Source organism: Gallus gallus, chromosome 3 (assembly GCF_016699485.2).
Source record: "Gallus gallus isolate bGalGal1 chromosome 3, bGalGal1.mat.broiler.GRCg7b, whole genome shotgun sequence".
NCBI classification, from domain to species: Eukaryota; Metazoa; Chordata; class Aves; order Galliformes; family Phasianidae; genus Gallus; species Gallus gallus.
The window spans coordinates 71,200,025-71,213,295 of NC_052534.1; the positions used below are offsets into that span (position 1 = coordinate 71,200,025).

Sequence of the window (13,271 nt, forward strand, 5' to 3'; positions counted from 1 at the left end):
AAATGGTACTACTTTAAAAACAAAGGAACAAAGCCCGCACAACCCCAGGCCTCTGCCTGTTCCAGAAGGAACATCATTTCAGGAGGACGTTGGAGGTCTGTGCCCAGAGGTCGGCTCTGATACCGATGGCGGAAAAGATAAAAGGCTCAGCATCAAAGCGAGGGCTCTTTGATGGCTGTGTCTTCTAGGGAAAAAATTGCACCAGTGCAGCAACTCGCAAAGCATGTCTTCTTGAGCAGATTGATCCATTGAACTACAAGCAGAATGCAGCTATGTAACATTTTTGCCAAGGTATGTTTTTCATAATTAGAGGCAGGAGCAAGCTGCTTCGCTGCAAAGAATCCCATTTTTTACCCCAGACACTTATTAAGCAAGGTAATGGCTGCTGCATACATGCATGTTTACCAGAACCCTGTTAGGGATAAATATTTAGTTAATTCACTTACAAATAACATGCACTCCAAATTTACGTAGTGTAGAGTAAGCGATCAAAATACGGCATAAATTCTGCTTTGATTGGCATAAATAATGGTAGGTTGATCCAAGCCCCTTCTGCTGCTGGCTTTTGCTTAGAGGTGAGAGTTTGTGCAGAGCAGGTAGCGTGGCAGATCTGCTATCTTAGGAGGACTTGGAGAGAGAGAGAGAAGAGAATTAAAAGGCAATTGAAGAAAAGCTACTGAGGAATACAGTTTCCATAGTGCATTGAATTTGATTTTCAGGTCAGATTTTATATTATCAAACAATAAAAGACTGTGTGGAAAGCTTGATATACTCTGCCAGCAACTGGAATTGTCACTTCTGTAAATATGAAAAGTATTCTTTCAGACGCAAATGCACTTCTATGGGTAGTGCCTGTACGCCAATAAAAGAGCATACGATCTCCAAACTGCTGGGGGAGCCTCACTGAGCAGCATACGTGGCCTGCCTGTCATTAAACACACGTTGGTTCTATGGCAACACCACAGCCATCAGCCTCCTTCATGTCTAGTAACACCTTCATGAGTGTTTCGTCAAACACTGAGGCAAAGTAACATCCAGTCCTAATTCTATACGTTTGAAGTGTTCTTAAAACACGTAAATATATACTGCAAAAATGGGGATGTGTCGTTCTGGAAAATCCAGGTTGGATTGTTACTCTGTTTTACCTTCATAAAGCAACCTCTTAAAATGCTTCCATACTCGTGCAGTCTAGGAGGTGGAGGCATGCAATTTTGAATGCCATGCAGCAGCTCCAGGGGGGTTCCCTTGGAATATTTATGAGTCAGGGACAGCGTGGAGTCAAGTGAGAGCTGGTTTCCATGCTAATGCTGCTTTGAAGGCAAATACAACAAAAATAACTTGAATATATATGCAAAGGCAGCTGTTCTGCAGTCCAGAACCAGGCTGCTGCCATGGACAGGCCAAACAGCAGTAAAGGAACAGATTGTAAAGGTTCAGCAGCTACAAACTTTCTGAATTAGGGCATAATTTGTGATTTGGGAGAAAAATTGTGTCTTTGAGGGTTTATTTTGAGGGAGAGGGCAGAGACCGGGCTGCTGCTCTTAAACGCTGTTGTCTTACAACCTGCTGTTAGTGATGGATTGCAATAATGGAATGGCTGCCTCCAGTTTAGAGCCAGCTTATCCTGTTACGAAAAACACATGCCAGTGTGCGCGCATTTAATTACTTGTTACTATTTTTTTTTCTTCAAATAGAAATTACAAAAGCAGTGGCAGCGTGTATATTGGCTCGCTTGTTCCAGATTGTGCCTTTGTTCTGCCAAATGCAGCACAGAATCGTTAAGGTCCATAAAGGTCTCTCAGATCAGTCCAGCTGTCAGCCCCCGCCCGCCACGCCCGCCATCGGCGTCCCTCAGTGCCACATCCACGTTCCTTGAACACCTCCAGAGCCGGTGACTCCACCACGCGTGTGCAGCCCGTGCTAGAGCAGAGCAGCTGTACACACACACACACACCGGGCAAGTTCACCGTGCATTTAGCCACGGCAGACACCAACTCGGAGCGTTCCCGCTTGCGGAGGGCCCCGTCCCTCTGTGCCGCAGCAATCCGCCCTCACACCGTGGAGCGGCCGGCCCTGTGTGCGGTCATGGCGGTCCTCCCGCGCCTTCCCTCTGCGGAAGGGCTGGAAAACCCCCACAGCTTCACAGCTATTAGAACAGCGAAATCCCCGCAGCACGTCGCTGCAGGGAAAGCGCACAGACGGCGCACCCGGGCTCCGACGCGGCGTTTTTATCCCGATGAGGATAGCGGAGTGGGGCGAGGACCGCCCGGCGGAACGGAAAGGAACGGAGAGCAGCGGAACGCCGCGGCGCCGCCCCTGTTGCCGGCGGACGCGCGGAGCGGGAGGCCCGGAGCGCGACGATGTTGGGCGGCGGGGGGACGCTCCGCGCCTTCGTCCGCGCCCTGAGCGGCCGGCGGGCTGCGGGCGGTGAGAGGGAGAGGACTGAAGGGGGGGCGAGCGGGCGGGGCCCGGCCTGGCGGCAGGATCCGCGGCCCCGCGGGGTGTAGCGGTCTGTGCCGCGCAGCCCGGGCTCCTTCAGGGCCGCCGCGGTGGGCCCGGGAGGCGGCAGGCGATTTGGAGAGGGCCGGGGAACGCGGCGCCCTCGGCCGGGCCGTGCCCCGCCCCGCCCGGCCGCCTTTCGCGGGGACGCTTCCCGGCCGGTGCGTGTGTGCGTGAGCCGCAGAGGAGCGTGCAGCCGTGCGTTCCGCGCTCCGACACGCAGCGAATCAGGGACGGGAGCCCTGGGTTTGTTTTAACCAGCAGCGTGTTTGTGCAGTCATGGTCAGAATAAACCGCCTTCGTTTTTCTAACGTAGCAATAACCAGCGGGTATTCAAACTGCACGTTGACGAGGGCTACGCGTAGGAGCCCCACAGAGCAGCAGTGATAGGCCGGGCTGCTTTCTGCCTGCGAGCTGCAGAGCCAGGGAGTGCCGCTCAGTGCCCCGCTCTGTGTCCGCAGGTGGCCACGGGGAGCCGTCCTGCCGCACGCACCCCGCGAGGGCTCTCCTGGACCGCAGTGGCAAAGTTCGGCTGAATCCCAGCAGCGCTGCGACTGACCTGAACGGCAGCATGTAAGGACTGGGGCTGAGCTATGCCGTGTGACGGGCTGCCGTCTTCTCTAACGGCTTAATTCTACGTTGTGATGGCATCGCCTGAAGTCACTGCTAATTCCCACAAATACTGAGTTTGATGAAGGCTCTTTTTTTTTGTTTTCCCCATTCTCTGATTATGAGGAACGTGTTTTCTCGCCGTATTTCAGCTATTAGTTTCATGACGTGGCTTTCGTTGCTCAGGGCCACCGTGAGGAGGCTGCTCAGCACCTCGCAGTCGTCGGTGGATCCAAAGGAGATGAGGAAATTCCAGCTCCTGGCACACAGGTGGTGGGACGAGCAAGGAGAGTACTCAGCCCTGCATTCCATGAATGACATCAGAGTGCCGTTTATTAGGTGTGGGTTTGAAGACAGGTGTTTTTATGGGTACTGTTTCTCCGCAACCTCTGTAAACGCCGAGAATGTATAACCGTTAGCAGCATGCGGGTTAACTGCACGTTGCGTTTACTGAGCCACCCTATGTGTTTGCCCTTTTCTCCCAGAGACACTGTGCTGAACATGGGCAGCGCCTACCAGCGGGGAAGCCCCCTTTCTGGGGTCAAGATTCTTGATGTTGGCTGTGGTGGTGGACTGCTGAGTGAGGTGAGAAACGGCACGCTCCTGTTTTTCTTGTTCAGAAGCACGTGTATTGTTTGGGTTAGCTGTGATGCTCTTCCATTTCTAGTCCTCGGAGGAGGAGCTCTTCTCTTGCAGGGATACGTTAGCAGTACAGACAGCGCGGGCTCCTGAGCGGTCTGCAGAACCCGGGGGCTGAGAGGTGGAACCGAATGGTTGCATGGGCTCTGAGCAGCGCTGCATCTCATCAGTAGACCATGGGTGGTCTGTAGCTTCAGCATTACAGGTCTGGCTGAGTGATCCTGGGAACTTCATCGGCGTCTGAAATGAAGTGTTGCAAAGGGACCTGAATCTCTCCCTGTTTTTCTGGTTGTTTTTTTCCCCTAATTCGTTCTGAGCAAAATGCTGTGGTCTAATGAGAGCCTGCTCTGTGACAGGACGTGCAGAACCGGTGTGCTGCATGGCTCTCTCAGGCTAATAACTGGTGGATTTCGGGTTGGAATAACATACATGTGGTCATGTTCGGCAGCCTGTTTCGGTTTCAGAAGAGGTGATGACTGAGGTGTTAACCTATGAGTAAGAAGACACTGGAGGAGCTTGAGTGACAGCCAAGCCTGCTGCTATCCTAGCAAACATCAGTGTTCAGTTCTCAGCAGCGAGAAGGCCCCAGATATAATCACGTATTAAGTAACCATTAAAAAGATATGAGGATTTGCCGTTACGGATGGATGTTGAAGAAAGTAATGACAGTAATTAAATAAGGCATTGTTTTCCCCCTTTACATACTGTGTTGATTTCCCTCCTTTGTTTTCCCTCTATCTGAGGGTAACATGGGAGGAAATCTTCGTTTGGGACAACGAAGTGGATTCAGAAGTTATTCTGAAAAATACTGTCTATTCTGGTATATAATTTTCTGTCAGAGAAAATTATTGCTCCCATGCAGCAAATCTTAAGCATTTTTATTTTCCCTTTAATTAACATTCAAAATAAAACTGCTGGACCAGAGCCCATCATTTACAGGTGTTTGCCTTGTTCCCTGGTAGGTGTTTCCTGCATCGTTTATGGGCATCGTGAAATTGAAAGCACCTTTAAATAAATTGTTTTCACGCAGAGAATAAATTACAGTCTGAATTCTTAGCCTCTAGGTAGACTGGGAGCTTCAGTTACTGGAATCGATCCTCTGGAAGAAAACATCAGAGCGGCGGATCAGCACAAGTCATTTGATCCGGTTCTGGCCAAGAGAATACAGTACAAGTGTGGCTCACTGGAGGAGATTGTGGAGGAGTCTGTGGAAACGTTTGATGTAATTGTAGCTTCTGAAGTCGTGGAGCATGTGGCTGACCTTGAAATGTTTATCAAGTGTTGCTCTCAGGTGTTAAAGGTAAGAGAGTTCTTGCTTTCGTTATTGGAAATATTTATTCTCTTTTATTACGGAGGTTTTCATTTGAAGGTATGTGAGAATGCCTCCATCTACATCCCTTTCTCCACCTGGGTGCATGAGGGCTGAGCCATGCTCCAGAGGTGCAAGTATATCTTCCCACCTTCAGGAACCTGAAGTTGGAGGATATTTATTTCCCCTGCCCTGCCTTAGGAAAGTGTTAGTGGTGTTACCTACTGTTGAGATGTTGCTTTGCATCCAGGCCTTCATAGATCTGGTTGCATCCCATTTCATCTACGTAAAACCAGTCAGTGCTGTTGGTTATGGAGTGCAGTGGCTCGGGCTGCCTTTAAACTGACTGTAATAATGTTTCTGGTTCAGAAGAAGCTCCTGAGTCACTTATAAAGGGTGATAGTGATCCTCAGAGATAATCAGGTGTTGTTCTATTCTTTTTGATATCATTTCATTTGCAAAGAAGGATGGTAGGCCTGGTGCACAAGCAGCATCTCTCTGATCTCGTGATGTGTCTTTCTGGTCATCAGAGAGAATAATAGATTATTTGAATGGAATCCTTAGCTGATTTTCAGCTATTTGGTGACATAGAGATTATCCTTGGTTTTTTTTTCTACCAAAAAGTCTCTTAAATACTTAGAATTCATTGCTGGCTTTGGATTTTGTCCCTGTCATCATTAATGCAAGCACTATGTTCAGCAGTCTGATAAATGGAGCAGTACTGCATGTTGTACTAAAGCTTCAATTAAAAAAAAAAAAAAAAGAAGAAAAAAAACCTAAAACATCTTTGTTTTCACAACAGGAATTGTATTGACTTTACACCTTTCTTCTATCAATTTCCTGGGCAATGTTATGAGTGACTTTGTTAGATGGTTTCTGTGCAAGGAATTGGTTTTCACACCCTTCTGACTATAGCTGTGTTACCTTGTAGCATATAGGCTTGCAGACAGACAGCTGAAGTTTTAATGAGGGTGAATTGAACATGTGTTTTCAAATAAATGTTTTTCTCACTTAACATTTTAATGTTTTAACTAGCCCGGAGGTTCTTTGTTCATTACTACAATCAATAAAACTCAGTTGTCCTATATCCTGGGAATTGTGGTCGCAGAAAAAATAGCAGGCATTGTACCAGAAGGAACACACGAGTGGGAGAAGTTTGTTCCCCCAGAGGAGCTGGAGCGCCTCTTGGAAGCAAGTGAGTGCTGGGCTGGGTGATGGAGCATGGGGAGAGACACAGTGCTCGCTGCAGGAGTAGCCAGGGGATAAGAGAGCTGGGGTGATTGCTGTTGGCAGAACACAGCTTTTCCTGCGTGAGTTACCAGTCAGGTGTTAAATACCATTTCTGGGTTAGAGACACCGCTGCTTGCTGGCTACGGTATAAACTAAATGGAGTAGTACAAATGCAGAGATGACTCAAACAAAATCACCATGACAGCTGAAGCAAGAAGGCCAAGGTTTTCCATGCTGTCCTGGTGGCAGGATGTACGCTCTGAAGTGGTTCGTACCTTCTAGGTCAGGTTTCAGGAAATGACCATATTGGCACCCCGGAGCTGCCCTGCTGCACTGCTTTGTTTGTCATCTTCCTGCTGGGAGGAGGTGTTTTATTTTTGGTTGCGGCTCTTTATGAATATTATGTTACTAAAAGATTCCTTTAAGATGGTGAAGGTGAAATCTACCACAAGTACAGCAGTCAGTTCTTGAGAAGCAGTAGCATGCTGATGTGATCAAATCAGCTGCGGTCTGATTGCTTTTAAAAGAGACAAAGTACTGAGCTGGGAAGAGTTCTGCTTCATTGCCCTCCTTCTCTACGCGTGCTTTAAAACCCTCTCGTCAGATATTTCAGTCTCCTTTAGTTCACTGTAGGGAACCTGATGTGTGAGTATTCTCTTGGTAAGGCCTTTGCACAGCACCTTCCAGCAGTGCCATCGGGATCACGGCCTGACTCGACGTGCTGCTGCTCGTTCCTATTCTCTCCTGAAAAGGAGCAGCAGGTGCAGTGGAGTGGTTTGTTTTGACTGGCTGTTTGTTTTCTGCCTTGTCTGCTGCGTTCTACTGGGACGTGGCAGGGGCATGCAGTGAACGCAGAGCTGCTCAACAGGGAGTGCTAAATCACTCCTTGCTTGCGCCAAGTTCCTGATTGCGCTCTTCTGCCTTTCTTATATTTCCTCCTCTTAGAGGGATCTGCAAAGTCCTTCCAGAGACATGCTCACATTTTGATTTTGAAGCATGTGGTGTCAGTCTGAAGGACTGTGTCTGCCTATAAAAAAAACTTTACCGTTCACCCAGATGTGGCTGTTTGTAGTGTCTCTCTTTGCAGTGGCTTACTATATAGTGTGCTAATGGTGAGGTCACTGCTGCTGGTGGTGTCTGACAAAACCAGGCTTGTGAAGCACAATTCCACAAGTGGAAGAAGTGTATTTCAGACTTGGTGTTCTAAAGTGTTTGACGTGGCAGTGACTCAGAAAGAAAACGTTTCTTTATGCCTTCTTACTTATCTAGATAGCTGCTCTGTCAAGACTGTGAATGGGATGCTGTACAACCCCCTCACCGGGTCCTGGAGCTGGATTGAAAGCACAAGCATTAACTATGCCCTGCACGCTGTGAAATCTGGGGATCAGGCACAGACAAGCCAAACAGAGCCTCTCTCAGAGATGGAAAGTGAACAGTGCTCGGCCACAGCTGGCACCAGCGTGTGACCAGCTGAGATGTGTGCTGATGGACTGCCACCAGGAACAGAAAATGTTCTACACAGACTGGCACAATAAAGCCTTCTGTAACAACAAGCTTGCTGTTTGCATTAATAATGTTGGTACCATTTTTGGCCAGATATTTTTTGGGGAGTCTCAAGAAAAACAAGTGCCCGTTACCTCAGGGATCCTGTGAGATTGACATGAGCAAAGCTCTGGAAGAAGTATTTTATATAAAAGTAGTTTCAAATTGTTCCCTCAGTAGCTTTGAGAAGGCTCCTTCTTACGGATGATGATTTCCGTGGGATCTGATAAAAACTCAGCTCTGTGTAGAATGATATTTAACTGCAGGATGAGTTTGAAAATGGAATGTATGAGAAATAAAATGCTTTGGATATTTTAGTTACTCAACTGAGTCATGTTGAAATACACATACATTTAAAAACCACAGTCACCGCTTGTTTCCACACTGTGCCTTCTCCCTGACTGGGGAAGGAGGATGTTGAAAGAAGAGCAGCAACCCTTTGCTGCTGGGTTGTGCTATTTCTACAGCTGATCACTGAAGTGGAAGGCCAGTCTTATAGCCCAGAGTGCCCCTGCTGCCAGAAGTCTCATCACCATAAGGTGACTTTATCTGTGCCTGTTTGAACCTTCTCCCTGTACCCAAATAAAGGGCAATAAAGCTGCAAGTAGAACTTTACTAAGCAGCTCGAGCTTTTTGCTAGGTACATGTCACATTATCAGTCCATCCTAGAATCGACATGCCGTACCTAGTCGCTTGTAAACTTCCTGTGCCAGCATAAGGAAAAGTGTTTATTGAAACAGGACTTTCTAAATAAGATGTCTGTTTACGGTTGTATCTCTTTCCTTCTCTCCTTCACTTTCCCTTAGCTTCCCTTTAGCAGACAAACAGGTGGCCTGGCTGTGTGTTTTAATTTTCCTTCCTGCATACTGAAAATGAAACTTCCTTTGTTACTTGGGTATTTCACCTGTTGCAGAGGTTTGGTGGGCTAAATTATTATATTACATACTTGTATTCTTGCTGCGTTACTTCATGGTACCTCAGAATCAAAGTGTTGGATCTGATGATGTATATAAGAATATGGTTAATTACTAAGGGAAATAGTAGTGATTCGTAGATAGTAAATCTGAAAGGATTCTCTGATGTGAACGTTTGTGTGACAGTAAATACTGCCTTGTAATATCTATGCTATAGTTGGGCTTTTGGGAAGAAAAACGATCTTGATGGGAAGAGTTCAGTGATGTAGAAGGCAGTATATAGGGCTCACGTGTCCATGCATGGGCACCCCATCCACTGTTGCTATACGTGTACAGAAACTGTGATCTGTCTAAAAGGTGCAACTGAGTAAACTCTGTTGTTCTGGCCACTCTCGGCTGTTAGCTCTGATTTGGCTCCTGACGTCTGAGCTCTTCCACCCTGGTCCATGCAGTGGCACTACATTACCGAGTCCGAAGCTTGTCCGAGTTGTCTGCACTCTGATCCAGCTCACTTGCCCAATAAACAGTAACTTTCTCAGTTCATTTTTTGGGGGGTGGTGGTTGTGTTGTTCTGGGAGATGGATTTTCCCATTGCTGAGGACTTACAGCAGCCATGTGGAGAGATAAGGGCGGGGTAGGATGGCCCCTTATGGGGGGCTGAACCTCCCTTGTAAAACTGCCTTTTCAGATAATAGTTTAGATATTAATTGCTCTCCAGCCTAATACGAGAAGTAGGAGATCCCCAGAAGAGATTCACACATAATTTTCTTTTTAAAGAAAAACAGAACTTGAAGCTTCCCTGATGTTTTGTTATGCTATCTCATTGTCCATTGTCCCCTTGTGATCAAGTCTCTTTTAGACCACTTCAACAGAACCCAAACATTTCTGTACATGTGTTTGCAAACACCTTGCCTTAATTCCCCAGGGAATGGAAAATAAAGGGAGTAAGCATTGGGAACAGAAAAAGACTGTGGCTGTGAATGGTAAGGAGAAGCTGTTTTGAGGAAAAACTTCCTGCAAGATGCTCTCAATTCTGAAGTTCTTCCATTATGTTGAAACCTCAGCTTTAATTAAAAGAAAGATTTCTCCAAGTGCTTCTAAGAAATGCTTGGAAGGAAAAATGGCATGCAGCTGAGAGGTTCAGAGGCCAAAAGGCCCAGCTTCTGCAATTAACTGGTCTAATGAAGGAGGCTGGAGAAAGATAAGTGAGACAAAAAGATGAACCACCATCAAAGTGTTGATAATGTGGCTGCAGTGCTTTGAGAAGATCTGAGTACCACTTCAGTGTTTCCACATTAACCCTGGTGCCTTGTTTCAAATACCTGCCCCATCACCAAGCTCCTGCAAAGGAAAGCTGAGCTCCTCTGGCTTCAAACTGAATGTTGGTATACCTTATTACACATGAGGAGCTGCCAGATCCTCGCTTTTGGTGTTTCCTATGTTTAAACGGTCTTGTACTCTGATGCTTCCAGGTGGAATTCCACAGTGCCCACATCCCTTTTATTGGAAGCATACACTGTCACAATACTTCTTTGCTGTGTATTCCAAGATGGTGAAGGCTCCAGAGGGGATGATGTACAAGGGGTGGCTGAGGTCCCTTGGTTTGCTCAGCCCAGAGCAGAGGAGCTGAGGGGAGGCCTGATGGTGGCTGCAGCTCCTCACAGGTAGCAGAGGGGCAGCGCTGAGCTCTGCTCTGTGTGACAGCGACAGCGCTGTGTCAAAGCAGGGCTCTCTGCTCTGACCTCCAGAACCCTCTGCCAGGCTTTGTTGAGCCCAGGGGGCTAATAACACTTAGCACATAGCTACCCATCAGCATCTCTAAAGAAGGTTTTGAGGTTTCACAGAATCATAGAATTGCTCAGGTTGCAAAAGACCTTAAAGATCATCAAGTCCAACCACAACCTAACCATAGTACCCTAACTCTAACAACCCTCTGCTAAGTCATGTCCCTGAGCACCACATCCAAACGGTTTTTAAACACATCCAGGGATGGTGACTCAACCACCTCCCTGGGGAGCCTATTCCAGTGCTTAACAACCCTTTCTCTGAAGAAGTGTTTCCTGATATCCAACCTAAACTTACCCTGGTGCAACTTGAGGCCATTTCCCCTCGTCCTGTCACCTGTCACCAGGGAGAAGAGACCAGCCCTGCTCTCGCTGTAAGCAAAGGTTGCATTCTTCACTGCCTTGGAATAACTTTCCACTTTTTCAGCCCACTGTGGATTTTACTGCACTGTCTCCTGCTTCATGATGGGACAAGTGACCAAAAAATTGTTCCCATTATGTAAGGCACATCTTGCCATCACAATCACATATTTTTTCCCCAGCTTCAATGGAGGGTAGAATATTGTTCTTATAGCCTTTTCAAAATCAATTAATTTTGCCTAGACTGAATGCTACCATAAATTTGAACAAAAATATCATTCTTTTCAGATTATTTCTTGTGCTAAAAATCAACCTGTATTTCCCCTGCTTCCTCCAGGCTATAGGATAAATCTCTGACCATTTAATCTTCTCACCAACCTTTGTATCATGGTGACTGTTGTATCAACACACATCACCATTTTCTTGAAGCGATATAAAATGAAGTCATGTTTTACCTTAGCTAGAAGGGCTGGGTTTTTGTCTGGGATGTAAAACCACCCGACCTGTCCTGACTTACACACATAGATTGCACAGCCACCTCTCCTGATGACATCAGTGCATTAGGAGCTCGGGATATATACTTGATTTGCATTTCATCGTGCTTTTATTCCCACATGGAGTCACTCCAGTGATGTGATCAATATTCACTGTCTCTAAAAAACACATTATTTTTTCTTCTTAAAAGGATTGTGAAGACCATTAGTGTTCCATTAATAAATTTGAAACCTCTTGTGTCCTCGTGAGCTGGGCCAACTGAAAAAAACAAACCTGAAATAGCTGAGATTAAAATGTAAATATGGCCTTAAAATAAAGCAACCGTATTATATAAACCTGTAATAGGAGTTATAGGAAAAGATTTGAGGTGTTTATTCTCCTGAATGAGAATATGCACATACTGAGGTCATGGAAGCGTGAGTCTGAATCCCTGTGATGGGAGGATGCTGTTGCCAGTCGATACCTGAAAAGGAGGGGAGGTGGGAGCCATCGCCCCGAGCAGCAACTGCAGTGGGTTCCTGGAACTGTTCTGCTCTGGGAAAGCTTCAGATGAAAGATCTGACCACAGAAATGTGCAACTTGCCAGCTGTCCAGAAAGCTCATATCATAACACAATTAAAAATGACCACAAGACTGGTCTGACAACTAGGGTTTCATTTTCAGTTTGCCTAGTTCATAGAATAAAATCATGGGATCATTAAGGTTGGAAAAGAGCACTAAGATCATCTAGTCCAACCAATACAAATAACTTATGAATGTGGCCAGCTTAGCACTGAGCTGCCAACCAGAGCACTGCCATATGCAGAAAGCAGGAGGCTTCTTGCATAGACATTTTTTTTGTGCAAAAGGAAGGAACACGGAGCTATTTTCATCATTTGGGGCAGTCTCCTGGTGTGAGTCACCTCCGAAAGTGGCCTTGTTTATCAGAAGGTGCGAGGTAAACTGGGACTTACATAGAGGTCCTTCCATACAGAAGAGAAGTATTTTAGATTCTGGCTGTTTTATATCTTCTGTGTATCTGTAGGCTCGTATTTAAACAAAGTTCTCACCAACTTCTTTTCTACATACAAACGGAAATGCAGTATGAACACATTACAGCTATACCTTGGCTATTTTTATCTGAATAATTAAAGAGTTGTGTATATGAAACCCAAGCTGCCCAGAGAGATCATTAATATTACAACAAAACAAATCCTGGCAGCAACCAGTGACTGTTTCAAAAGGAACTTGCAGAGCCTGCTGGCTATGATGAGCTTTTATTCACACTCTCAAACTCAATCGGATGATGTCTTCTGCAAGCAAGGGCTCAGTAAATTCGAGCTGTTTCAAGCAGAAGAAAAGCATTTCTGTGCTTCCCAACCCTTCCCAGAGGATGCTCTGCCAGCACACAACACGAGGTGCTACCTGAGTGACAGCATCACTGGGGCTGGGGATGGCAGGTCTCCGCACATCAGCACTGTGGGGTGGTTTCACTTCAGAGAGAGCATCCCTGGGCAGTGCTTACAGGAGAGTTTCTTCTGAGCATCCAGAGAGGAGGATTTCTTAACACCATATCGCCTTGGGACTAAGCAGAAAACAGTCTGTATCAACTAATGGAGCTGTTAAAGCATTACTTTGCCCAAGCTCTGGCCACTTGGAAGAAGGAGACAGCAAGAGCTGTGGTGTGGTGAGATGAGCAGCAAATGAGTGGTCCTTCTTGAAGATCTGCTCTCTAAAACCAACCAACAACAGCAGAGGAAAGCAAACCTCAGGTGAGGCAGCCACGATACCCAACTCAGAAATCTGATCAGGTCTCAGGCCCTCACATAATGTAGTGAAGATATAGACACATGGATGTACCACTAATTGTTCTGATATTCCTTGCTCCAAGAAGTGAGGAGATAAGGTGGA

General features: G+C 46.5%; 1 protein-coding gene across 2 annotated transcripts; it reads left to right on the forward strand.

Annotated features, from left to right (window-relative positions):
• Positions 1-2,055: 2,055 nt before the first annotated feature.
• On the forward strand, positions 2,056-8,149 carry COQ3 (coenzyme Q3, methyltransferase). Of its 2 annotated transcripts, XM_419824.8 has the most exons (7): positions 2,325-2,427; positions 2,961-3,072; positions 3,295-3,447; positions 3,594-3,693; positions 4,805-5,047; positions 6,092-6,251; positions 7,556-8,149. In XM_419824.8, the coding sequence occupies exons 1-7, from the start codon at positions 2,361-2,363 to the stop codon at positions 7,750-7,752; spliced, it is 1,032 nt and encodes a 343-aa protein (XP_419824.3). In that variant the 5' UTR covers positions 2,325-2,360; the 3' UTR covers positions 7,753-8,149. The 2 variants fall into 2 exon arrangements, with proteins under 2 accessions (XP_015140154.2, XP_419824.3); XM_015284668.4 differs by lacking the exon at positions 2,961-3,072 and having other exon boundaries at positions 2,056-2,427.
• The last annotated feature ends 5,122 nt before the right edge of the window (positions 8,150-13,271 follow it).